Here is a 26,869-nt window from a genome sequence, read left to right as displayed (position 1 = left end):
TCCGATGGAGTCAGCAGGAGCAGGTACCCCGGTTAGAGGAGCCACCAGAATATACGCCTCAGGAACTCCCATGTCCGACTATCCCCTGGATGCACAGTTAATTTAGAGGAGTGTCCCCATTGTAGTACTCAGGAACGGGCTGATCGCGGAACATGAAGTCTGTTAGAGGGACCCCCGCCGGGGACAGGTTCTTGGGTCTAGGCTTGTTGTACCGTGGTCTCAATACTCCATATCAAAGGGGCCACAATGCGAGAACTGGGGATGATGGGCTCGGAGTCCCTCTGCTTGTTAGAGACATTGTGTCTTTCTGATTCTTGGATCCCGGGGGATAGGTTAGTGTGAAGTTGAACCTGTTAAAGAACAGAGCCCACCTTGCCTGGCAAGCTTTCAACCTCTTGGCTTCTTGAATGGAGAGCAAGTTCTTATGGTCCATCCAGATCACGAAAGGATGAGGTGCCCCCTCTAACCAGTGTCTCCACCCCTCAAGGGCCCACTTAACTGCCAAGAGCTCCCGGTTGCCTACATCATAGTTACGTTCCGCAGGCAAGAAGCGCTTAGAGAGAAAGGCACGTGGGTGAGTTTCTTGTCCCCTGTCCCCTCTCTTTCCTCTGTGAAAGGGCCGCCCCTGCTCCGGTGTCCAAGGTGTCTACCACGAAGGGACGGGTAGGATCAGGATGGACGAGGATGAGTCCATGTTAGCCTCAGGGGGTCCAGCAAAAACTGTTCTGGGACTTGCGGGTTAGAGCTGCTGCCACCGCACCAAAGTTGCTGTAAAAGTAGCAAAACCTGAGGAACCGCTGGACTTGTTTGAGTGAGGCGGGATGGGGCCAGTCGGTGACTGCCCTCACCTTTACGGGGTCCATTTGGATGCTGGCGGTAGAGATAATGTGGCATAGGAAAGAAACGTGGTATACACAGAACTCACACTTCTCTATCTTGATGTATAGTCGAAGCTGCAGGAGGCATCTCAGGACTTGGCGGATGTGTTCTGGGAGGGTCTTGGAGAAGATCACGGTGTCGTCGAGGTAAACAAAGACAAACCAATTCAACATATCCCTAAGCGTGTCATTGACCAATGCTTGGAAGACTGCCGGTGAGGGCATGACTAAATACTCATAGTGGCCACTCGGGGTGTTAAAGGCAGTCTTCCATTCATCTCCCTCCCTGATTCTCACCAGATTGTAAGTGTTGCGGAGGTCCAGTTGGTGAAGAATTGGTCCCCATCACCAACTCCAAAGCGGCGGACATCAGGGGTAAAGTGTAACGATTCTTAATTGTAATCCTGTTCAGCCCTCTGTAATCGATGCAGGGATGCAGACTTCCATCCTTCTTTCCCATGAAGAAGAAGCCTGCACCAGCTGGGGATGTAGAGGAGTGAATGAAACCTGCCTTAAACGACTCCCGGATGTAATTGTCCATAAACACTGCTTCAGGGGTCGAGAGGGAGTACAGACGGCCTCGGGGATGGGTGGAGCCGGGTAGGAGTTCTATGGCGCAGTTGTATGGTCGATGAGGAGGGTGGGTGGCGGATTGCCTCTTACTGAATGCCTCCCTGAGGTCGAAGTACTTGGGAAGGAGAGCGGAAAAGTCTTGGTCTTCAATGGATGCCGGGGAACATGGCGGGGCTCTTGGTGGGGGTCTTAGGCATATAGTCTGCCAGTTCTTACCACAGTCTAGTAGGTGTCCTGTGGACCAGGAGAATAGTGGGTCATGTAGCACTAGCCAGGGGTACCCTAGGATAAGGTGGAGTTGCAGTTAGTTTCAGAGTGGGTGGCAAGGAATAAGTTAGCCCTAAATATTTCTAAAACTAAAAGCATTATATTTGGGACAAATCATTCACTAAACCTCAACTAAATCATGTGGAAATTGAGCAAGTTGAGGTGACTAAACTGCTTGGAGTAACCTTGGATTGTAAACTGTCATGGTTAAAACATATTGATACATGTCCATAATAAAGCGCTGCTCTAACTTCAACACTATCAACAAGGCAGGTCTAGCCCTATTTTTGTCACACCTTGACTACTGTTCAGTTGCATGGTCAGGTGCCACATAGAGCCATGACTTACATGGAACTCTATTCCGCATCAAGTAACTGACGCAAGCAGTAACATTTTATTTAAAAAAAACATAAAAAACACCTTATGGAACTGTGAAGCAACACAAACATAGGCACACATGCACACTATACACACACATGGATTTAGAACTGTAGATATGTGGTAGTGGTGGAGTAGGGGTCTGAGTGCACCCAGTGTGTTGTGAAATCTGTGAATGTATTGTAATGATTTAAAATTGCATAAACTGCCTTGATTTTGCTGGACCCCAGGAAGAGTAGCTGCTGCCTTGGGAATCCATAATAAATACAAATGCTGGGCTTGGGGGAGCTTGGGGTGCTCTGGAAACCGGGATAGTGTCAAAAAGGTGCTGTCCCACATGTTCTCAGATGTGGTTGTCTATCCTGAAGGCCAGCGTTATCAGGGACTCGAGGTCCTCTCCCAGTTTCCGAGTGCCCAGTTCATCCTTGATGGAGTTAGACAGACCCTGGTGTAAATCGGTAACCAGTGCCTTAGTATTCCACCCACTCTCGGCTGGCGAGGGTGCGGAACTCAATGGCGAAATCAGCAACTGGTCTGAACAGTTGAACAGTCGGAGCTGCAGGATGGTGGCTGCTGTTCCCACATCACCGTTGCCCACGTCAGGGCCTTGCCCCAGAGTAGAGAGATGAGGTAGGCGTTCATGGCCCGATCGGCATGGAACGAGGAGGACTGTAGCTCGAACACCAGAGAGCACTGTGTGAGGAACCCCTTACATCTTCCCGGGTGGCCATCATACCACTTGGGGGCTGGGATCTTGGGTTCCCTGGGTGCAGGTTCCCTGGAGGATCTACGGCGATGACTGTAGCACTGGGTGATGAGACTTGGGCATTGGTTCCTCCTGGGTTGAGGTTGGGCCGTGTTTGGAGGTAATTGGTAAGTGCCCGGAAGGTCTCTGATATTTGGGAGAGTTGTTCTTGCTGCTGCCCCAGCAGTGCTCCTTGGTGGGTTATAGCATTCTGGATCTGGGTGATCTCTGCTGGGTCCGTGTTGAGACAGAAGCTTACTGTGACGTGGTGAAGTTGGACCCAGGTGCAGAGAAGAGACCAGACGAGGAATCAGTGGTTTTATATTATAAAGCTCTTATCTCCATACACAGCCTACATCATTGTCACCATATTAGCTAACCTCAACTCAACAACATAGCTACTGGAACTAACGCGTTAGTAAACCTGCTACAATCATGCAGTACAGTGTACAGTTAGGAATCAGTTTAGCAGTTACACCGGCGGGCCCGGATGGCAATACATTTATAAAACCAAAAGCTTACCTTGACTTTGAAGATTTCCCTTGTTGGATAGCCCGAGCTAGCTTGGTAAGATAGTATCCCTCTGTTAGAGCCGGGTGTTTGAGTATGCTAAACTTGGTGGCTGAATTCGTAATCTAAGTAAGAAAAATATGTAAGAAATATAGAGAGTGCTCTCTCGCTCCCTCATTTATTAAAACAAATATTTGCTCAAAACTGTTCAACTGTGGTCTTTCACTATGAGTCAACTACTCAACACATTTTATGCACTGCAGTGCTAGCTTGCTGTAGTGTATGCGTTCAGTACTACATTAATTCTCTGATCCTTTGATTGGGTGGGCAACATGTCAGTTCAGGCTGCAAGAGCTCTGATAGGTTGGAGGACGTCCTCTGGAGGTTGTCATAATTACTGTGCAAGTCTATGGAAGGGAGTGAGAACCGCAAGCCTCCTAGGTTTTGTATTATGCTCCCAGAGGAGGACGGACACTAGCTGCCGTTCGGCTGCACCATGACAAGCGATGAATACACACCTCCAATGCTCACCTTTGGATCTACTTCCCAATCCATTTGAAGATGATCCTGGCTCAGTTGGCATACCTGTAAGTGAAATCGAACAGCTGATCGAGCTGTCATATAACCGAATGCTGTAGACAACGCATTCACGGGTCACTACAGAGGAGTTTTGGTTCCTGACCCAAAGGGAATACCCTGCCGTCTCTCTCTGAGAATTAATGCCGTGTTCAAAACAACTGGGATCTCGGAACTCTGAAATCTCCGACTTACAACTTCAGTGCGTTCAAGATAAATGGGAACAAAATGAGCTCAGACTGGAAAAACTCATTTTGAACAGGCATCTAACTAGTAATTCCAACTTGGGAACTCTAGCCTCTTTCTAGCGTTCCGACTTTCCGACCTAAAGATCATTGATGTCATGATTTGACCTCATATTTTTCAGAGTTCCCAGTTGTCTTAAAAGCATAATTCAACACTTGGTAGGCTACCCTTCGCCAGCTCAAATCTGTGTGAAGCTGGAGTCAGTGCTCTCGTCTGCATTAAAACCAACTATCGATCTAGGTTGCATTTGACAGTAGAGATGATGTGCACACTGTTGACCACGCCCCCTGACTTTTGAGAAGCTCCAATGTGACATGCATCAAGCACACCCATCTCATTAGTGGTGGTGAGATAAGAGACATTATGTCAGACTCATTTGCAATTGACTGTCACAGCACCACATTAAAAGAATGTGCTGGCGAGTTGAAAAGACAAATCAGAAATATAGATTTGAAATGTAACCTTTTATTTAACTAGATAAGTCAGTTAAGAACAAATTCTTATTTACAATGACGGCCTACACCGGCCAAACCCGGACGATGCTGGGCCAATTGTGCGCAGCCCTATGGGACTCCCAATCACGGCCAGTTGTGATACAGCCTTGATTTGAACCAGGGTGATGCCTCCAGCACTGAGATGCAGTGCCTTAGATCACTGCGCCACTCGGGAATCTAAATACTGTTCGAATGTTTTTCAATTGACTGCAATTGACTGCCAAAGCCCCAAATAAAAAAAGTTAACATTGGCTGTTAATTACATATTTTTAACATGGTTGGGGGAGGGGGTTCCACAAGAATTTTCCGATATCAAAATGTGGTCATGGGCCAAATAAGGTTGGGAACTCCTGGCATTACCTACAAAACAGCTTCCTGCATATTACATGCTGACCACACAGCTTGTGTCGCGTGTGCAGGTGTTGCAAAATAAATGTACACATACATGTTATTCAATCATTGCACCCACACTGCTGGTCCGAGTCAACGAGCGTCTGCATAGTCAGGCGCTAAAAAATAACTTGGTTCTAGTTTTGATGCATGATACGCTACAAGTCCAGCCTCTCCCATCTTCTCATTGTTTTTTTAGGAGCATATATCACCATGTTGGAGATTGAAAGATGAACTGAGATCCACATAAAATGTCCAAAGAACAAAAAAAGCCGGAAGGAGGCGAGATGAAATGTTTAATGCTTTTCCACCTGTTCCTAAATTAATATAGTTGGTTCAGAATAAGTTTTGAAATTTCATCCTGCGTGTCCTGATCGCGTCTGGTGTGGGTGGACAAAATCCACATGCGCGTTATGGTGCACGTGGACAAGCGGTCTGGTCAGCATGTTAGCCTGAGTCAGAATGACAGTGTGGCTTCGAATATAGGGAGAAATGAAATTGTTTCATTATTTATGCAAATTACACAATTGTACATATGCATGAACCAAAAGGAAATATACACTTTCATTGCATTAGTGGAACCCCACTTGTATAGGGAGCATAGGAGGCAACACTTTGGGTCTGTGGCCAAGTAGCCTAAATTTGGTAAAAAGTGAGAATCATTGTCTACACATTCTTAGGATATGTTATCTTTCTATCCTCCTTTGTAGCTCTTTATCTCCCTCCCTCTTATCCTCTCACAACAGAGAGAGAGAGACACAACCACAATGCCAAGAGTGTGCAAAGCTGTCAGCAAGGCAAAGGGTGGCTACTTTTTTGGTTACTACATAGTTTTGATGTCTTCAATCCTACAATGTAGAAAATTGTAAAAAATTAAGAAAAACCTTTGAATTAGTAGGCGTGTCCACACTTAACTGGTACTGTGCATGCACAGTGAGATATACAAACCGCGTGCGCACACACTTCCAAAGCTCACTGGCACTCCAGTTCTCCAGTGAACTAAAGCTGTTTTCTCCGCTGGGAAGTGGAATCGAAACTTCAGCGTATGAGCCACGAACTCACGGAGAAACAATCAAACTATTGTTGTAACTCAACTCCAGCACGACAGCTCCACTCTTTATATCCTACACCATCTGCGGATAAATCAAGACCATAACAGAACATTAATGCTTGATAAAGGTAAGTGTTGCTCGGTTTCTTCTCCTTGGAGATATCTTCAAACATGCGTGTTTTCAGCAACATTCTCATAAGCAGAATCAGAAGTTTGAGGTGATTGCCCTTTCAAGCGTTTACTGCTTGGATTAAAGGAGTACGTCCAACTGTCCATTCCATGGCATTATCGAGATAGCTTTCCTATCTAAAAAAAAAGCCATATATGGAATCTAAAATAGTTTTATTTTAGATTTTAAAAATCCATGTAGAACACAGATGAAAATAGTATAATTTATTGATATTATATTGTAAACTACAATTGTTTTTGAAACAATTGATCAATTGTAGGTGTAGTAGGTGTAGTTGATCAATCTGTGATTTATAAATATGAAGAAATTATGTCATTTTTTAAAGTCATATGCAGATTATCCTAAATTACTAATACATAAAACACATGTATGACACATTCAGATGTAGGCCTACAATGTACTTACGATAGGCTACTTTTGTTTAGAATGTGGTTGGTTTCAATTTGCACAACCAAGCTGGCAAAACATGTGATTTTATGTGATTCTTGGGCCATAGTTTTGCTTGATTGTGTAATATACCTTGCCATGCCTTAACCTTCTGTCGGTTTACAAGCTTGAGCGTGTTATTTCTGACTGATTGATGTTAAACGATAACTTCACTCATTTGCATGGATTTGAATGCCACGGGCAACAGATTGGGACTCGCATGCACCCTTCAGGCAAGGTCTTTTAATAATCCACCTTTCTAGAAACAAGTCTCTTACTGTTGCTGCTTGTTATAGACCCCCCTCAGCCCCCAGCTGTGCCCTCGACACCAAATGGGAATTGATTGCCCGCCATCTATCTTCAGAGTTCGTACTGTCAGGTGACCTTAACTGGGACATGCTTAACACCCTGGCCATCCTACAATCTAAGATAGAGATGCCCTCAATCTCACACAAATTATCACACATAATTATTATTACAACCCTAAATCCGTAACCATGGGCACCCTCTTAGATATCATCCTGACCAACCTGCCCTCTAAATACACCTCTGCTGTCTTCAACCAGGATCTCAACAATCACTGCCTCATTGCCTGCGTCCATTATGGGTCCGCGGTCAAACGACCACCCCTCATCACTGTCAAACTCTCCCTAAAACACTTCAGCGAGCAGGCCTTTCTATTCGACCTGGCCCGGGTATCCTGGAAGGATATTGACCTCATCCCGTCAGTAGAGGATGTATGGTTGTTCTTTAAAAATGATTTCCTCACCATCTTAAATAAGCATGCCCCATTCAAAGAACGGACACACTATAGCCCTTGGTTCACCCCAGACTTGACTTCCCTTGACCAGCACAAAAAACATCCTGTGGCGTTCTGCATTAGCGCTCTGCATCGAATAGCCCCCGCGATATGCAACTTTTCAGGGAAGTCGGGAACCAATATACACAGTCAGTTAGGAAAGCTAAGTCTAGCTTTTTCAAACAGAAATTTGCATCCTGTAGAACTAATTCTAAAGGTTTTGGAACACTGTAAAGTAAATGGAGAATAAGAGCACTGCCTCCCAGCTGATGTTCTGAAAGAGCTGCAAAATTTGGATCCCTACAAGTCAGCTGGGCTAGACAATCTGGACGCTCTCTTTCTAAAATTTTCCACCAAAATTGTTGCAACACCTTTTACTAGCATGTTCAACCTCTCATTCATATCTTCTGAGATCCCTAAAGATTGGAAAGCTGCTGCTCCTCTTCAAAGGGGGAGACACTCCAGACCCAAACTGTTATTGACCTATATCCATCCTGCCGTGCCTTTCTAAAAACCTTCGAAAGCCAAGTTAACAAACAGATCACCGACCATTTCGAATCCCACCATACCTTCTCCACTATGCAATCTGGTTTGCGAGCCGGTCATGGGTGCACCTCAGCCACGCTCAAGGTCCTAAATGATATCAAAACCGCCAACGATAAGAGACAGTACTGTGTATCCGTCTTCATCGACCTGGCCAAGGCTTTCGACTCTATCAATCACCACATTCTAATCGGCAGACTCAATAGCCATGGTTTCTCAAATGACGGCCCAGCCTGGTTCACCAACTACTTCTCAGACAGAGTTCAGTGTGTGAAATTGGAGGGCCTGTTGTCTGGACCTCTGGCAGTCTCAATGTAGATGCCACAGGGTTCAATTCTCGGGCCGACTCTTTTCTCTGTATATATCAATGTCGCTCTTGCTGCTGGTGATACTCTGATCCACCTCTACGCAGACGACACCATTCTGTATACATATGGCCCTTCTTTGGAGACTGTGTTAACAAACCTCCAAATGAGCTTCAAGGCCATACAACACTCCTTCCGTGGTCTCCAACTGCTCTTGAATGCTAGTAAAACTAAATGCATGCTCTTCAACCGATTGCTGCCTGCACCCGCCCGCACGACTAGCATGACTATTCTGGACGGTTCTGACTTAGGTAGTTGTCCACATATTCTATGTGTCTGGTTAGACTGTTAGACATCTCCAATCCAAAATTAAATTGGCTTCCAATTTTGCAACAAAGCCTCCTTCACTCATGCTGCCAAACATTCCCTCGTAAAACTGATTATCCTACCGATCCTTGACTTTGGCGATGTCATTTACATAATAGCCTTCAACACTCTACTCAGCAAATTGGATGCAGTCTATCACAGTGCCATCCGCTTTGTCACCAAAGCCCCATGTACTACCCACCACAGCGACCTGTATGCTCTCGTTTGCTGGCCCTCGCTACATATTTGTTGCCAAACCCACTGGATCCAGGTCATCTATAAGTCTTTGCTAGGTAAAGCCCTGCCTTATCTCATCTCACTGGTCACCATAACAACACCCACCCATAGCACACGCTCCAGCAGGTATATTTCACTGGTCATCCCCAAAGCCAACACCGCCTTTGGCCGCCTTTCCTTCCAGTTCTCTGCTGCCAATGACTGGAACGAACTGCAAAAATCACTGAAGCTGGAAACATATCTCCCTCACTAACTTTAAGCATCAGCTGTCAGAGCATCTTACCAATCACTGTACCTGTACACAGCCAATCTGTAAATAGCACACCTCATCCCCATATTGTTTTTTTTTGTTGCTTTTTTGCACCCCAGTATCTCTACTTGCACATCATCATCTGCACATCGATCACTCCAGTGTTAATGCTAAATTGTAATTATTTCGCCTCTAAGGCCTATTTATTGCCTTACCTCCCCAATCATCTACATTTGCACACACTGTACATAGATTTGTCTTTTGTGCTATTGACTGTACATTTGTTTATGTGTAACTCTGTAGATTTGAATATGGTTTTCCATATTGCTTAGAGCAGGTGAAACTCACCTCGCTCAATATATAATTTTCTCCCCCCTCCACCTTACTTGCCCCTCCCTGTGTATTGTTGGAGTAAAGGATACATTAACTGTGTCAATGGAGACGTTTAACCTGTCACTGTCTGGGGAAAAAGATTGGAAAATCAATCAAGGATAATTATGGAACATTTGTTGTGAGTGTGTGTGGCTGAGTCACGCACACACACACACACACACGTTGTTGTATTGTTGAAGCTTCTTAAGATCGCCTAGTTCAAAACAAAATGGTACATAGTCACAAAAGTAGATGAGATGGTTGTTAAATTATCTTTTTAAACAAAAAATGGAGTGAATTTGGAGCAGCAGTTTTTATCTTGTGAGCGCTGAGCGATAAAAAATTTTTTTTTTGTGCAATGCAGGGTAAAGGATTTTGAGCAAAAACTACTCTGAGGGTGAGTGGGATTTCCAACCACTCAACTCTGCTCAAATACTCTGATCAGGATAGATAATACACTGCTGCTACTCTGTTTATGTGAAGAGTGTGTGTCTCCGTGTGAGTGTGTGTATGGCGTCAATATGCATGTGTGTGTGTGAGCGTATGTGGTGTGTGTGTCGGTGTATTACTCTAATCACAATAGTATGTGTGCATAGTAAGCGCCATTGGCAGCCCACATTACTGGGAGAAAACAAACTGCTAGTTTTTCTCCTTTTATGTCATTGTCTTCTACCATGGAGGCACTGCATGTCTCAATGAAAGATGTGCATATATAAAATGAGCCAATTAGAAGCTAGGATAAGTATGGCGATGAGCCAATTAGATGCTGGGTTAAGTATGGACATGGGACAATTAGAGACCAGGATGAGTATGGACATGATAACATGAAGTGCAATTGACTCTTTTGTCACCACAGTGAGTCAGGACATTTGCTTAGTCTCTTCCGAATGAGAGCTTGATTGACATATGGTTGATATGTAGTCACCACTATTGGCATAGTTTAGATTGTTGGCAGAGATCTGGGTGTTGACTAATTTGGAATGTTAAGCCAGCAACTTACTGTTATCTTGATGAAGACTATGGAATGTGTGATGAGTTATGTATTTGTTTCTGAGCCTGATTAATGCAAGGCATGTCAATCTTACAATCTGTCACTGTTTTGGGCTCTGCTCCAGTCTCAAAACACCTATGTCACAACTGGCTCCCTTAGGTTATACTGCACGCACACACGCACACACACACACACACACACACACACACACACACACACTGCCCACCCACCTACTCGCCATTTATACCCTCTTTAGTATGGCACTCATTTCCATAAAAGACGTCTCAGTTTTTAACTTTTCCCCCATAGATGCCTTCCAACCCTCCAATCCAACCCACTTTGGTCACAGCTCACTCCCTAAGGTTATTCTCTGTTTCCAGGACTGGGCCAATGCAATAAACACATCCTTACCCTATCAATACCCACTTCCCCTCTGAAGTATGGCACTTATTTTCATTAAAGGCATGTTGATTATTGACTGCCCACCATGTGCATGTCCATTTGGGACTTATTTCATAATGCTGATCAGAGCATTTTGTAGGCGCATGAGCAGAATCAGGCTGTGTAGCAATCATTGGCACGAGTACTTAATGACTGTCAGAGATACACCCAATTCCAAACCAATCATTCATTACTTACCTCTAGGTTGTTACTAGCCTGGTCCCAGATCTGTTTGTGTTGTCTGGCCAACTCCTATGATAAGTTGGCAAGACAGCACAAACAGATCTGGGGCCAGGCTAGGTCTCAACTGACTCACAGATAAAAATGTAATTGAATCAGGAGTATAGTACTAGATGGACTTTTCCCCCTATTTCCCAAACCAATTCAGCCCTCGTTAGTCTATGAGGGATAGTGAACAAGGGACTAGTTCTAGGGATGTTTGGAACGATGCCATACTTTACAGCTTTGTTAATGTACTGAGAACATGTCATTCTTTTCTTTTGGCTTGGCTGAAGACGAGGCTTACTGACAGGATGACAGAAGTGATAAACACCTGTGATTCGACGGTGGGAGACTTCAGCATCGGAGGCACCTCAGGAGAAGAGGGTATATCCTCCCAGGTGGGACTAATTCACACAGACACACTCACAGACACAACACTAAAAACCAACAACAAAGGAACACACCACAATTCCACAAACTCACAAGAAGACACTACAGCGCCTGCCATGCCGACTACTGCTCATTCTGTGTCTCCCTAACCTGCCGTTCCCCCAGTGTGTGTGGGTGGAGACAGGTGTGCTGGAGCAGATCCCCACCAGCTGCAACCTGTTCCATAATCAAGACCTCTACAAATACTCAGCCCTGCCACTTTCACGCTGCCAGATTGTAACCTCTGCTCAGTCAGTCTGCATTTTGTTCCTGCATAGATCCTGTTTTCGTGTTATGCCTGTTATTCTGTCCGCTCTGACTCTGGTCCCTGTCTCCAGTCCCACATCTCGTAAGTCCTGCTACCCTGTCCTGTACCCCGATCCCAGTCTCCTTGTCTGAGTCTGCCCTTGGGTTCACCTGCTCCGCGTAACAGCACAACATAAGAATAGTTACCCACATAGTAACCCCATAGAATTGTTGACATGCACAAACAAATGAGGAACACGTGCATACACTCTTCATGGCATCAGATCTCTCTCTTCTCCTCTCTCCTTCTCTGTAGACCCACGACAGGTGTAAATGGCCTTCCACCACTATGAGCTGATGTCAAGGCATTTTCTGACTGCACCTCAATCACACCCTTTCAGTATATATATTCATCAATCTATACATAATACCTGATAATGGCAAAGTGAAAACAGGTTTTTAGACATCTTAGCAAATGTATTAAAAATAAACAGATTCCTTATTTACATAAGTATTCAGACCCTTTGCTATGAGACTCGAAACTGAGCTCGGGTGCATCCTGTTTCCATTGATCTTCCTTGAGATGTTCCTACAACTTAATTGGAGTCCACCTGTGGTAAATTCAATTGATTGGACATTTTTTGGAAAGGCACACCTGTCTATATAAGGTCCCACAGTTGACAGTGCATGTCAGAGCAAATATCAAGCCATGAGGTTGAAGGAATTGTCTGTAGAGCTCGGAGACAGGATTGTGTTGAGACACAGATCTAGGGAAGGGTACCAAAACATTTCTGCAGCATTGAAGGTCCCCAAGAGCACAGTAGCCTCCATTCTTAAATGGAAAAAGTTTGGAACCACCAAGACTCTTCCTAGAGCTGTCACTCTGACAGAGCTCCAGATTTTTTCTGTGGAGATGGTTGTTCTTCTGGATGATTCTGCCATCTCTGCAGCACTCCACCAATCAGGCCTTTATGGTAGAGTGGTCAGACGGAAGCCACTCCTCAGTAAAAAGGCACATGACAGCCAGCTTGGAGTTTGCAAAAAGGTACCTAAAGGACTCTCAGACCATGAGAAACACTATTCTCTGGTCTGATGAAACCAAGATTGAACTCTTTGGCCCGAATGCCAAGCGTCAAGTCTGGAGGAAAGCTGGCACCATCGCTACGGTGAAGCATGGTGGTGGCAGCATCATGCTGTGGGGATGTTTTTCAGCGGCAGGGACTGGGAGACTAGTCAGGATCGAGGGAAAGATGAACGGAGCAAAGTACAGAGAGCTCCTTGATGAAAACCTGCTCCAGAGCACTCAGGACCTCAGACTGGGCGAAGGTTCAGCCTCCAACAGAACAATGACCTTAGGTACACAGCCAAGACAACGCAGGACTGGCTTCGGGACAAGTCTCTGAATGTCCTTGAGTGGCCCAGCCAGAGCTCAGACTTGAACCTGATCGAACATCTCAGGAGAGACTTAAAAATTGCTGTGCAGAAGTGCTCCCCATCCATCTTGACAGAGCTTGAGAGGATCTGCAGAGAAGAATGGGAGAAACTATCCAAATACAGATGTGCCAAGCTTGTACAACAAAGACTGAGAAACGGTATGAATACTTATGTAAATGTGGTATTTTATTTCTTTAAAACTATTTTTGCTTTGTCATTATGGGGTATTGTGTGTAGATAGATGATGGAAAATAAATGATTTCATCCAGTTTAGAATTCGCCTGTCACATAACAAAATGTTATACTTTCCAAATGCACTGTATAATTATGTCTTTAATTTCCCATTTAAGTCACTAGACATCTCTGAGGCAACCAAAAGTACCTCTCTCACAGAGCATCGTCTAGTGGTTGCGATTATCCACACTGTCTGGTTCTGGAATGTGTTTTGAGCCCTTGGAGACTACTTGGTAAACTGCACATTTGTTGGATGCCAAGAAAGTTTCATAAACAGAAAACTGACCATAGAATCTAGGATCAACCTGATACTACTCCATCAATGTCACATGTTACACGCAGGGTTACCAGCAATTCAGTTTTCAATTCAGTGGAATTCACCCCAACCTTTACCCTGGTTACCAGATTTTCCCCTCTTTTTCTTTTGGTGACGCTGACGTGATTGTGTTTCCAGATCTTTCCGGACTCCCGCGAACGGTTCCCCAAGCTGTCCAAACTGCTTCCCTCCATCGTGGTGGAGCCCACTGAGAGCGGGGAAGTGGAGAGTGGCGAGCTCCGTTGGCCCCCCGATGACCTTAGTTACCCTGATGAAGACCCCGGAGAGGCCCAGGCAGCAGGTGAGAACCACTCAAACCCATTTCCAGCCAAGAGAAGTGAGAACCAAAAGGGCTTTCCAGGGGACAATATAATAGAATCTGTTTATTTTTCCCAGAGCTTCAAACAAAAGAGAGGGACTATGGAACTCTTACTTTCTATGCCTACTGAAGAACATTTTAAAACTATTCAACAGTATTGTGGGATGTGATTTGGAATTCCGGTAAAGACTAGGAGCTTGTAGGTTGTAGTCTGGGGTGGAGCCTGTAATCAAAATGTAGCTATACACACACATTTAAATACATTCAATTTGTATGTGTTGGTGGCAGGCGAGGATAATCCAGCAGCGGTACAGCAATGATGGGAGGAGTTTAAAACGGACTCTCACAGTGCTGGCACCATTCCAGCCACACACTGTGAGTGACTCCATGATGGACAGAAGCAAGGAGGAGGGTGTTCAGGCTAAGCCCGTAATCAACTAGAAGCGCCAACCTGTTGGTAGACCTCCACAACACTTGGTGGGGCTGAGCCCTGTCTTAAATTGCTCATAGGTGCCAAACACCAGTGAGTAGCTTGTTACTGTAGATTCATGTGTTGCTTGTTTTACTTTTTTAGGGTTCACAAACAACATGTTTATGTACACCCCATTCAGAGTTTGTTTAGCTGTGATCTTTAGATACAGTATACAAAATAAAGATATGAACAGTTCTGTGTATATAATTTTTATGTATCTGGCTGCCTTAGACCAAAGTCTATGACACAGTACTCGTATGAAAACTATATGTACTGTACACTGTAGATCAGGGGTTGGAACTGGTCAGAACAGACAATTGGAAAATAACATCATTTTTCAAGGGAACTGAAACAACCATGAACAAAAGTGATCTCTAGTGTCCTGGAACAGAACCATTATTTTCAAATCTTGAGAACCGGTAAATAATCATATTTTTTTGTTACAAAAATGTTTCTTATGTCGAGCATATACGTTACCGTTAAAACGTTTTAGAACACCTACTCATTCAAGGGTATATATATATATTTTTTTTTACAATTTTCTACATTGTAAAATAATAGTTTAGACATCAAAACTATGAAATAACACATATGGAATCATATAGTAACCAAAAAATTGTTTAACAAATCAAAATGTATTTTATATTTGAGATTCTTCAAATAGCCACCCTTTCCCTTGATGACAGCTTTGCACACTCTTGGCATTCTCTCAACCAGCTTCATGAGGTAGTCACCTGGAATGCATTTCAATCAACAGGTGTGCCTTCTTAAAAGTTCATTTGTGTTATTTCTTTCCTTCTTAATGCGTTTGAGCCAATCAGTTGTGTTGTGACAAGGTGGGGGGGTATACAGAAGCCCTATTTGGTAAAAGACCATATTATGGCAAGAACAGCTCAAATAATCAGAGAAATGACAGTCCATCAATACTTCAATACATGAAGGTCAGTCAATGTCACGACTTCCGCCGAAGTTGGCCCTTCTTGTTCGGGTGGTGTTCGGCGGTGACGTCACCGGCTTTCTAGTCACTACCAATCCATTTTTCTGTTTTGTCTGATTACACACACACCTGTTTTACATTCCATATTTAACCATCTGACATACATTTCTGTTCTGTCTGTGATTGATTGTTCATGCCGTTAGTAGTTGTGTTTGTGTTCCTATTTGGAATTTTACTTTATTCTTTGAGTAAACTCAGTTGGATTACTCTATACTTGTGTCCTGCGCCTGACTCCGCTTTCACTCTGCACCCAATCGCTGACAGTCAATATGAAACATTTCAAGAACTTTGAAAGATTCTTCAAGTGCAGTTGCAAAAACCATCAAGTGCTATGATGAAACTGGCCCTCATGAGGACCGCCACAGGAATGGAAACCCCTGAGTTACCTCTGCTGCAGAGGACAAGTTCATTAGTTACCAGCCTCAGCCCAAATAAATGCTTCACGGAGTTCAAGTAACAGACACATCTCAACATCAACTGTTCAGAGGAAACCGTGTGAATCATTGTCAAATTTCTGCAAAGAACTACTACTAAAGGACACCAATAAGAAGAAGATACATGCTTGGGCCAAGAAACACAAACAAAGGACATTAGACTGGTGGAAATGTGTCTTTTGATCTGGAGTCCAAATCTGAGATTTTTGGTTACAACTGCCGTGTCTTTGTGAGATGCGGTACTATACTTTGTTTTTCAACAAGACAATGACCCAACACACCTCCAGGCTGTGCAAGGGCTATTTTTACCAAGAAGGAGAGTGATGGAGTGCTGCATCAGATGACCTGGTCTCCACAATCCCCTGACCTCAGCCAAATTGAGATGGTTTGGGATGAGTCGGACCGCAGAGGGAAGGAAAAGCAGCCAACAAGTGCTCAGCATGTGTGGGAACTCCTTCAAGACTGTTGGAAAAGCATTCCAGGTGAAGGTGGTTGAGAGAATGCCAACAGAGTGCAAAGCTGTCATCAAGGTGGCTATTTGAAGGATCTCAAATATAAAATATATTTCATATATTCTTCTTTGGTTACTACATGATTCCATATGTGTTATTTTATAGTTTTGAAGTCTTCATTATTATTCTACAATGTATAGAATAAGAAAAAACTCAATGAGTAGGTGTTCTAAAACTGTTGACCGGTATTACTGTAGTAATAGCCTAAACACACTCCAATTAACATCATGTCATAAGGTTTAGCGCTTCACACCATGCACCCTCCATGTCCACCGCTCTTTCCCCACCTGTGAAATCTCAGACACAACATCTCTGATCAATTAAACATGTATAAACAAGTAGCTTACCCATTCCAAAGCAAGCTGCTCTATCCGTGCTGATTGGCGGGGTAGAATAATGAGCTAAATGTAAAAACTATGTTGATTTCACAGGTTCAAAAAATTGTACGAAAGGGAATTATATGAACCGTTACTTTTCGGGGATTCTAACCGATTCAGAACCTTATAATGCTGGTTAGAACACTGGAATGGAACAAGAAAAATATGGTTTCTGTTCAGAACAATTGGAAAATCATTTTGGTTCTAACCCCTGTTGAAGATAAACAGTTTTATACAGTGAGTTTGGGAGAGGAGAATTCATCATGAGGAACATGGCTATCTTATATTAAACTGTATAGCTGTCAATTACGGCTTTTGCTCATATGCATGTTATTATCTATAAGCACTTATTACAATGTTTATCTTCTTCTTTCAAACCATAGGCTTTGAAGCATCATCGTAGTTAATATTTTACATAGTCCTTGATTGAAAAGACGTGTTAACTGAAAAAACATAACTTTCAGGTTTTTCTAATTTGTCTTTCATCTATTGCCCAATTTCAATTCATGTCTGGGTTTGTTTTTATTCATTAAACTTTTGATAGTTTGGAGTCTCTGATACTATAGTTAAATTTTAAAAAGTCACACACCCTTCTACAAACATGTCTTGCTTACATGCTGACCAGAACGGACACGTCGCGTGCACGAGCGTCGCAAGATAAATGATGGAATCCATGTTATTCAATTATTGCACCCACACTGCGCGCCAAGGAGCGTCTGCATTGCCAAGGGTTAAATTAGAAGTCAGTTTATTATTATTATTATTTATCCTATTTCTGACGCAGATCGCGCTGCAAGTCCTGCCTCTCCCATCTCCTCGTTGGTTTATAGAAGCAGGTACCCACGTGCCTTCTCCTCATTGGTTATACCCATGTGGGTGATTGAAAGACTAACTGTTTTGCCGGTTGTCATGGTAATACTATGAAAGTGTAGATGAATCACCATATAAGTTCCAAGATGAAAAAGCCTGGAAGGAGGAGAGTTGACTAGAAACGATTCGGTTGGCCGTTTTATGTGTGGATTAATTGTCGTAGTAGAGGACCTTGTGCATTTCAGGTAAAAAAACAACTCAATGTTTATATCCCAGGACAAATTAGCTAGCAACAGCAAGCTAGCTAAATAGGACAAATTAGCTAGCAAGTGCAAGCTAACTAGCTAAATTGCCATAAATGTTTAATGCTTTTCGACCTCTCCCCAAATTAATGTCATTGGTTCAGAGTTTGTTTTGATATTTTAACCTGCATGTTGTGATCGCGTTTGCACGATAGCGCACGCGCACAGCCAGTTTGGGTTCCATGTTACGTCCTTTTGAATATAATTAATATACAGTTGTCGGAAGTTTACATACACCTTAGCCAAATACATTTCAACTCCGTTTTTTTTTTTTTTTTTACAATTCCTGACATTTACTCCGAGTAAAGATTCCCTGTCTTAGGTCAGTTAGGATCGCCACTTTATTTTAAGAATGTGAAATGTCAGAGTAATAGTAGTGATTTATTTCAGCTTTTATTTATTTCATCGCATTCCCTGTGGATCAGAATTATACTGTACATACAGTCAATTAATATTTGGAAGCATTGCCTTTTAAATTGTTAAACTTGGGTCAAACATTTCGGGTAGCCTTCCACAAGCTTCCCACAATACGTTGGGTGAATTTTGGCCCATTCCTCCTGACAGAGCTGGTGTAACTGAGTCAGGTTTGTAGGCATCCTTGTTCGGCACACAATTTTTCAGTTCTGCCCACAAATGTTTCTATAGGATTGAGGTCAGGGCTTTGTGATGGCCACGCCAGTACCTTGACTTTGTTGTCCTTAAGCCATTTTGCCACAACTTTGGAAGTATGCTTAGGGTCATTGTCCATTTGGAAGACCCATTTGCAACCAAGCTTCCTGACTGAGGTCTTGATGTTGCTTCAATATATCCACAATATATCCATCTATTTTGCGAAGTGCATCAGTCCCTCCTGCAGCAAAGCACCCCCACAACATGATGCTGCCAACCTCGCGCTTCACGGTTGGGATAGTGTTCTTTGGCTCCCCGTTCTCCTCCAAACATAATGATGGTCATTATAGCCAAACAGTTCCATTTTTGTTTCATCAGACCAGAGGACATTTCTCCCAAAAATACAATCTTTGTCCCCATGTGCAGTTGCAAACCGTAGTCTGGCTTTTTTTATGGCTGTTTTGGAGCGTGGCTTCTTCCTGCTGCGCGGCCTTTCAGGTTATATCGATATAGGACTCGTTTTACTGTGGATATAGATACTTTTGTACCTGTTTCCTCCAGCATCTTCACAAGGTCCTTTGCTGTTGTTTTGACATTGATTTGCACTTTTCGCACAAAAGTATGTTCATCTCTAGGAGACAGAACGTGTCTCCTTCCTGAGCGGTATGACGGCTGCGTGGGCACATGGTGTTTATACTTGCGTACTATTGTTTGTACAGATGAACGTGGTACATTCAGGCGTTAGGAAATTGCTCCAAAGAATGAACCAGACTTGTGGTCTTATCTGGGTTCTTATGTCTCCAAATATCTAGAACACCTAACCTTAGACATATCTTCCTTATCTCACATACATAATTGCTATCCTTAGGAGGCCATCTATCTAGATCATCATGTAATACGGTATTAAAATCTCCACCCCATATTACTTTGGCCAATGGAAATGTAGACATAATTGTACTTATTTTCCTCTCAATGTCTCTAAATAAAATACAGCTTTTTTACTTGTTATTGGAAGCATAAGTATTTACAACAATGAATTGAATATGGATGACATCTACCAATAGCATAATCCATCTCCCTGCATTATCTGCTTCATGTCTCAGTATATGACCTTTAAAGTTGCCTTTTAAAATAGCGACACCTGCTGACTGATTGGTACCAAATGAAAGCCAAATATCATTCCCCTTCGCCACTTCCAAAACGTGGAACAGGTATGAGTTTCTTGAATATAATAAAAGTCGGCACTCTTACCCTTACAATACAAAAATAAAGATTTCCTTTTCAAAATATGACGGATAACCCTGGCATTAATAGAAAATACAGATATGAACATTTTACTATCACAGTGACTATATGAAGAATATTAAACTTTTATACGTTCACATGAACCGGGTTCTCACAAAATCAAACGTTCGTACTAGTTGCAAATAAAAACAGTCCTTTGCACCACAAAGGTGGTAGACCTAAAGTAGACATATATTTTTATATTATTGCAAATAACATTGTGCCATAGATTGGTAAAACGAATAGCCACCAAGCTAACATGAAGTGTTAGTGCAAATTTCGGTGAGTACCCGGACGAAAGGAACGGATGCTCTACTGTGTCAAATGCTTTATAAAAAATAAAATAAAATATGAAGCTATCCTCAGTTATTAGGTCTGAGTAGTCAAGTATGTCTAATACTAGTCTGACATTGTTAGAAATATGTCTGTTCCTCATGAAGCCAGACTGTGTTTCATCAATGATTGCATCCAGGACTTCTTTAATTCTTTTTTTGCAAGTAGTAAGGACAATATCTATATAGTCATTATTAAGAAGACAAATTGGATGCCACTTATCGATGCACAGCACTTCTTTTTAGGCTTTAGGTATCAGTGTTATTAACCCCTGACTCATTGTAGGAGGGAGAACATTGTTTTTAATACTCTCTAAAAAAGACTTCAAATAGGAAGGGAGCTACTTGTTCAGAAAATAATTTGTACAATTCTGATGTAATTCCATCAACACCTGGTGATTTATTGTTCTTTAGATGTCTTTTGATATACTCTATAATCACTGTTTAGATTCTATATCACTGATAGAGTGAACATTCATTGAGTTAAAGAACATATCTGTGGATTCCTGACTACGTAGAGCTATACAATTTTCTGTAAATATTGCTAGAGTATTTAGCTATTAATTTTTGGTCATCTGTAATAACACCATCAATGTTTAACTTATGGATAGTGTTATTTGTAGAGTGAGATTTCTCATCGCTAAAGAAATAGGATGAACTCTTGTTCTCCCTCCAATCCATTTTTCCTAGATCTAATAAAGGCTCCTTCTGCTTTTATTCTATATATATTATCCAGTTTATTTTTTTTAACTCAATCAGTTCCATCTTCTCCTCCCCTGAGAGGCTGGCTGGGGATCTCTGAGAAAGGGAAGTTATGTGAATGATCACCTTTTTCTCCTCGGCTCTTCTGGTCTTAGCAAGATTACTACCATATTTTCTAAGGTATTTGGACACCTCCCAGTTCTTGCAATAAGATTTTTCTTCACAAGCCCTTTCCCAAAAGTGTGAAAGCAGATATTTAACCTCAAATTTAACTATGTCATTATTTAATAACGAGCTATTTAACTTCCAGTAGGATGCTCTACCAAGGTTAGTATCAGGGGTAAATATTTTGATATCAATGTAAATGGTCCTATGGCCTGTAAGGGGAGTAGTACACATATTTGTAGTAACACTCACTATCAATACATCTGGATATAAGCCAAAAATCTATTCTGGACTGTCTGGAACCTTTTTTGTTAGTCCAAGTGAATGATCTGTCGGCCGGAAATCTCTCTCTCCGTAAGATCAAACTTTTCCATAAAAAGTATTAAACCCAAATTCTGATTGGTTGGCCTGCCAAGTAGACAACCAGCCAGGTCTACTTGGCTGACTTGCCTCGGAAACGACAGGATATGGTCTATTTTAGTCGAACATGTTCATGTCGCTTAGTGCCGCTAAAGGTCGCTGATTTGATGACGTGGTCCAAATGGTCGGGAAAAGTGTCGGAGGTCGTGGAGATTGACAGCACATTATAGTGGCGTTGCAGGCACCTATGTGAGAGCGTTCTGGAGGTGAGTCCAAGCAAGTTGGCCAGCTAGATTACCCATTTCTATTATTCACCAGCAAATATTCAAACGTAACAGAGCGGATCAACTTGAATCCTTTTTAGGTAGCTAACGTTAATACTATTGTCAGCTTTTCTATGTATAGTCGTTGCTAATGTGCCGATGCTAGCTATTATTACCACAGTACAGATAGTACTTGTTTGTTTTTCGTTACAGATACCCCATTTTTGGGCGTCTCGAGTTTTGTTTGTGGGCTCTACCCCCCCATCGTAAGTCGGACTACTCTTTCCGCACCGTTGCAGTGCGGCTCGGTCTCCACCACAACCTGACTGCTCATCCACACAACACATTATTGCGTCTCTGCCTGGGCGACCAGCGGTGTGTTTATGTCTTTGTTTTGCGAAAACGGTGAGTACCCGGACGAAAGGAGCGACGGATGGGAAAGGTATTTTAACCTCACTTATACTTGAATCCCTACTGCTCTGTGTCAGTACGTCATTTTAATTGATTTCAAACCTGTTTGTATAGTGAATGCGCCTCCTATGTGGACCAAAGATGGCGTCTTTCTCACCCCGCGGACTGCTTCACTGTATGACGCACTCTGCAGCACATTGCACAATTGAGGCCTGGTGTGCTTTTCTGTCTAACCCATTTATCAGCTACATTACGTGTGCGTTGATTTTATAGTTGATGTGTTAGCCATATTGACAATGAATGTTTTCATAGCAATGGTGCAATTAACATGTGCTGGTTGTCTTCATTTATTTTTAGTCCACTGTGCTTTTGGATGATTTATGTTCCACATGTTTCTGGAATTGTCATGTGTATTTGCCACCTGTTTAGTGTTGCATAGGTAGGAAGCTGCAATGGCATACCTGACCATATTACACCACTGTATGTGGACTAGTTATTACTCTGCAAATGTGATCTTGTACATTGTGGTGACTGTCAACCTGCCAAGGGACTTTAATGATAATTGGTCTGATTTGACAATTAGGCCTATTCGTACAGCTAAAGTTTAGAAATTAAGTGATGACTCTTTCAGTATAATGGGATACAACAAATGTAAATACATGGGTACTGCCATTTGGCAGGTGACATAAGTGACTGTACGCAAGGTTGAGAAGCCCATAAGACCTAGGGACTCGTGTCTTGTGCCAGTCTGAATCATACAATCATACTTTATACTAACATTTATTCTTTGCTGTTATGCCTTCCATGGATTTCAGTCTTCCCCTCTCTTCTCAGAGCTGTTGCGCAGCTGTTGGAACCTGTGTGCAGGGAACTTAGCCTACAAGCGCGGCACTTGCAGCCTCAGTGGCAAGACCTTTTTCATGTCCGAGCCCGAACCCGCTTCCAGTCGTTTATGTCATCCCCTCTTCGCCAGACAAGGGATACCAAAAAATTTTCAGTCCAAGATCTTCCTGTCGTACTGATAAAGCCCGTGGCCAGCCATCATGTCTGTTAACGTCAACCGCAGCGTGTTGGACCAGTTCTACCGTTACAAGATGCCCCGTATAATCGCCAAGGTGAGTACAGGTTGTGGTGGTCTGGAGTCACTGTCATCCCCCTCATATTTGGGGCTCAGGATCTGATCCTAGACCTGTGGTTATGGGGAACCTTTACCTTGAACAGTGTGGTGGTTGTCATGAGGGGTTGTTCGGTGTCTAGAGTTCAACTAATGTCGGGGGCCGAGGGATGTCCCAATGGTCAGAGCTTCAGTCCCTTGTCTCTTCCTTATAGAGCACTGAAATGCTTTGAAATCACTATGCTGGAGACGTAACCAATCCATTTAACTGCTCAAGGGAAGGCCATGTATAGCCCGAGGAGAAACCTTGTTCTTGAAACAACACTGAAATAAATGTTCCCTCTGAAAGACTTTACAAAACCTACTTTCCACTCAGATGCTTAGATTTAATGTGATTTTTCTCAAATGTTGTACTTAAATGAAAGTGGACCCCCTCTGCCTTTGTGCACTCGTCTCGCACATGAGCAGCTTAATTGGCACATTGAGTGGATAGGTATTTACTCTGTTAGAATGTGACCACTGTGAAACAGTTTGAAACATGTAGTCTCTCCCCCTTCCCCCCACATCCTCCAGGTGGAAGGCAAGGGGAATGGGATAAAGACTGTCATAGTCAACATGACCGACGTTGCCAAGTCTCTGAATAGGCCTCCCACGTGTGAGTATACCTCCTTCCCCAGCTCAGTGCCTGTTTGCGCTGGTATGACCCACTAAATTGGCATCATTTCACAAGGTTGTGATTGTGAGCAGTTTGGAATATTTGTCAGTACTTGTAAATTGCACTCTTTCCCTGGCCTCTCCATTGTGCCCAGTCATCTGTAAATATAGTATGAAAGGGACTTAACACCCAAATCATAGTTTGTTGGATGTTTTCAGGCCTCAAGTAGTTTGACAAGATGAGTCCACATTAGTTGTGTAGATTGGGCTCAAAGTGAATGCCCCAACTCAAAGTGGATCAAATTATATGGCGCTTTTGCATTAATTTTGGATTGTGGCATATAGCCTGATCCACAACACTGATAGAATGGGAGCAGGAATCATCTTGATGTGATGGACCCCCTTTTAGCTTTAGGAAAGGTGAAGAGCCTATTGGCTATGAATATCAGAAGAAAATATAACCCACTCTCCAAAACCTATGATGAGGATAGGAAGGCTTTAAACAGAGAAACTCAAACGTATGTCTTTCTCGTTCTCCCTGTCCAGATCCCACCAAATTTTTTGGTTGTGAGTTGGGTGCCCAGACCCAGTTTGATGCCAAAAACGACCGCTTCATCGTCAATGGGTCCCACGAGGCGAACAAGCTGCAGGACATGCTGGACGGATTCATCCGGAAGTTTGTTCTGTGTCCCGAGTGTGACAATCCCGAAACGGACCTGGTAAATAGTCCTGAAAGCTTTTCCTTTCCCCCTTCCACCATTTGTCAGATTCTGGGAAAGGTCTAATTGAAAACCGACCCACCCTCTGCTATCACTTGAAAGGGCTGGGAATGCCAGCTCTTCACTATCCATCCATTTTGGATTTTGACTTATTTCCTATATCCAACCAGTACCGACTGGCCTCCTTTGTTTTAAATAATAAATCCACTGTTTGCAGCAGGAGGGTCACATAGCAGCAGGGTCACATGATTGAGGTTCCATTTGGCATTAGCTCAGTTTTCCATCGAAACAGCCTTGTCTCTTGGGCTTGGCATCCTCTGTGTTGTCTGTACAGTGAGGAAGGGAGGGGTGAACTCTCTACCCCTCTGTTTATGCCATGTTTTCATTGACAGGGCAGGTTTCTATTCTAATAATGTCAGCACTGTCGTTGGTCCGTGTAGCCAGAGGGATTCTGTTTTTCACCGATGGGCCGTTACGAATGATTGGATGGAATGAAATGTGCACAGTGACTCATTCCACAGCTTTCATTGGATAACTGGGACCGGCCCAAACTGTGTTTAGTTATGTCTAGGGATGCACAATATATCGGTAAGTACATTGGAATCGCCCGATATTAGCTAAAAAAAAATGCTTGCATCGGCCCGATTTGTCTAGTTTAACGCTGATGTGCAAAACCGATGTCAAAGCTGACGTACATACCTATAATGTAGGTAGATGACGAATGACTCTGCACGTGCAACACAGCATTCCTAACCTAGCCCACAGTGTCTGCTGTGTGGATCGAGCAGTCAACAAGTCCAGCAGTCATTTTAAAGAGGAAGAATATTTCAGCGAGACAACTCAAAAGCGAAATCCATTAATGCTAAGATAATTGCCCTTAACAACCGTTCTGTCGTGGTTGTTGGCTTTCGCCGACTGGTCAAGCACCTGTACACATTTGGATCAGTGATGTCAGCCCCATGAGCATTATGAGTCTGACAGCACAGTGGGTCGACAAGGATTTCATACTGAGGAAAGCCGTATTGCATGCTCATTAATGTGCTGGTTGTCATACCGCTGCTGCCATTTCAATGGGATTTGAGAACATGTTTGAAGCAGGAACACTCCTAGCTCCATTCAAACAACTGACTGGAGAAATAAGCTCAAATGCGTTTGCAGCAGACGTGATACCCTGTCATGGCATTGAAATGCCTGCTCAACAAAAATGCCAACACCGACTGTTGGGTTAACTTGGAAAAGCGATTTGGTGGCATTCTCTCTGAGCCTCTACTGTGTCTCCACCATGTTCAATGCTAGGTACAATGACCGCTTCTTCGACGCAGACAAGAAACAGGGTTAGACATGTGACATGTTAGACACAGCTGGACAAGATGGAAACGGACACAGTGACAGTGCACACCGAGGAGAGGCAGAACTGAAAATTCACTGCTTAACATGCATGATGAAATCCTGGTTGACACTGAACAACAAAACAGCACAGTAAGTGAAAGATAGGTTTTGATGTTTTTCTGGTAATAGGGACTTTTTGGGTGTGTGCAAGTAAACTCAGCAAAAAAAGAAACATCCCTTTTTCAGGACCCTGTCTTTCAAAGATAATTAGTAGAAATCCAAATAACTTCACAAATTATCATTGTAAAGGGTTTTAATGCGGTTTCCTATGCTTGTTCAATTAATGAACATGCACCTGTGGAACGGTCGTTAAGACACTAACAGCTTACAGACAGTAGGCAATTAAGGTCAGTTGTGAAAACTTAGGACACTAAAGAGGCCTTTCTACTGACTCTGAAAAACACCAAAATAAAGATGCCTAGGGTCCCTGCTCATCTGTGTGAACGTGCCTTGGGCATGCTGCAAGGAGGCATGAGGACTGCAGGTGTGGCCAGGGCAATAAATTGCAATGTCCGTACTGTGAGATGCCGAAGACTGCACAACCGGGAGACAGGTCGGACAGCTGATCGTCCTCGCAGTGGCAGACAACACCTGCACAGGATCGGTACATACGAACATCACACCTGCGGGACAGGTATAGGATGACGACGACGACAGCCCGAGTTACACCAGGAAGACACCATCCCTCCAGTGCTCAGACTGTCCGCAATCGGCTGAGAGAGGCTGGACTGGGGG

At 43.2% G+C, this 26,869-nt stretch overlaps 2 protein-coding genes across 6 annotated transcripts in view; both read left to right on the top strand.

The window, feature by feature from the left end:
• The first annotated feature begins 5,869 nt into the window (after positions 1-5,869).
• On the top strand, positions 5,870-17,566 carry LOC115140517 (protein LBH-like). The gene is made up of 4 exons (XM_029678849.2): positions 5,870-6,236; positions 11,544-11,648; positions 14,048-14,210; positions 14,517-17,566. Exons 2-4 carry the CDS (start codon positions 11,562-11,564, stop codon positions 14,546-14,548), a joined length of 282 nt encoding a protein of 93 aa, XP_029534709.1. The 5' UTR covers positions 5,870-6,236; positions 11,544-11,561; the 3' UTR covers positions 14,549-17,566.
• Positions 17,567-21,711: 4,145 nt separating this feature from the next.
• LOC115139575 (eukaryotic translation initiation factor 5-like) overlaps positions 21,712-26,869 on the top strand; it is a 30,354-nt gene continuing 25,196 nt past the window's right edge. Inside the window, exons 1-5 of one of the 5 annotated variants that reach the window (XM_029677118.2) lie at positions 21,712-21,850; positions 22,061-22,252; positions 23,093-23,373; positions 23,946-24,027; positions 24,573-24,745. In XM_029677118.2, coding sequence (XP_029532978.1) covers positions 23,302-23,373; positions 23,946-24,027; positions 24,573-24,745 — 327 coding nt within the window. In that variant the 5' untranslated portion in view covers positions 21,712-21,850; positions 22,061-22,252; positions 23,093-23,301. Of the gene's footprint in view, positions 21,851-21,927; positions 21,949-22,060; positions 22,290-23,073; positions 23,374-23,945; positions 24,028-24,572; positions 24,746-26,869 lie in introns of those variants that run through there. The other 4 variants (XM_029677116.2, XM_029677114.2, XM_029677115.2 and 1 more) reach the window with 4 other exon arrangements.

The sequence above is a fragment of the Oncorhynchus nerka genome, linkage group LG13, assembly GCF_034236695.1.
Source record: "Oncorhynchus nerka isolate Pitt River linkage group LG13, Oner_Uvic_2.0, whole genome shotgun sequence".
In the NCBI taxonomy this organism is placed as follows: domain Eukaryota; kingdom Metazoa; phylum Chordata; class Actinopteri; order Salmoniformes; family Salmonidae; genus Oncorhynchus; species Oncorhynchus nerka.
This window is presented reverse-complemented; position numbering and strand designations above follow the sequence as displayed.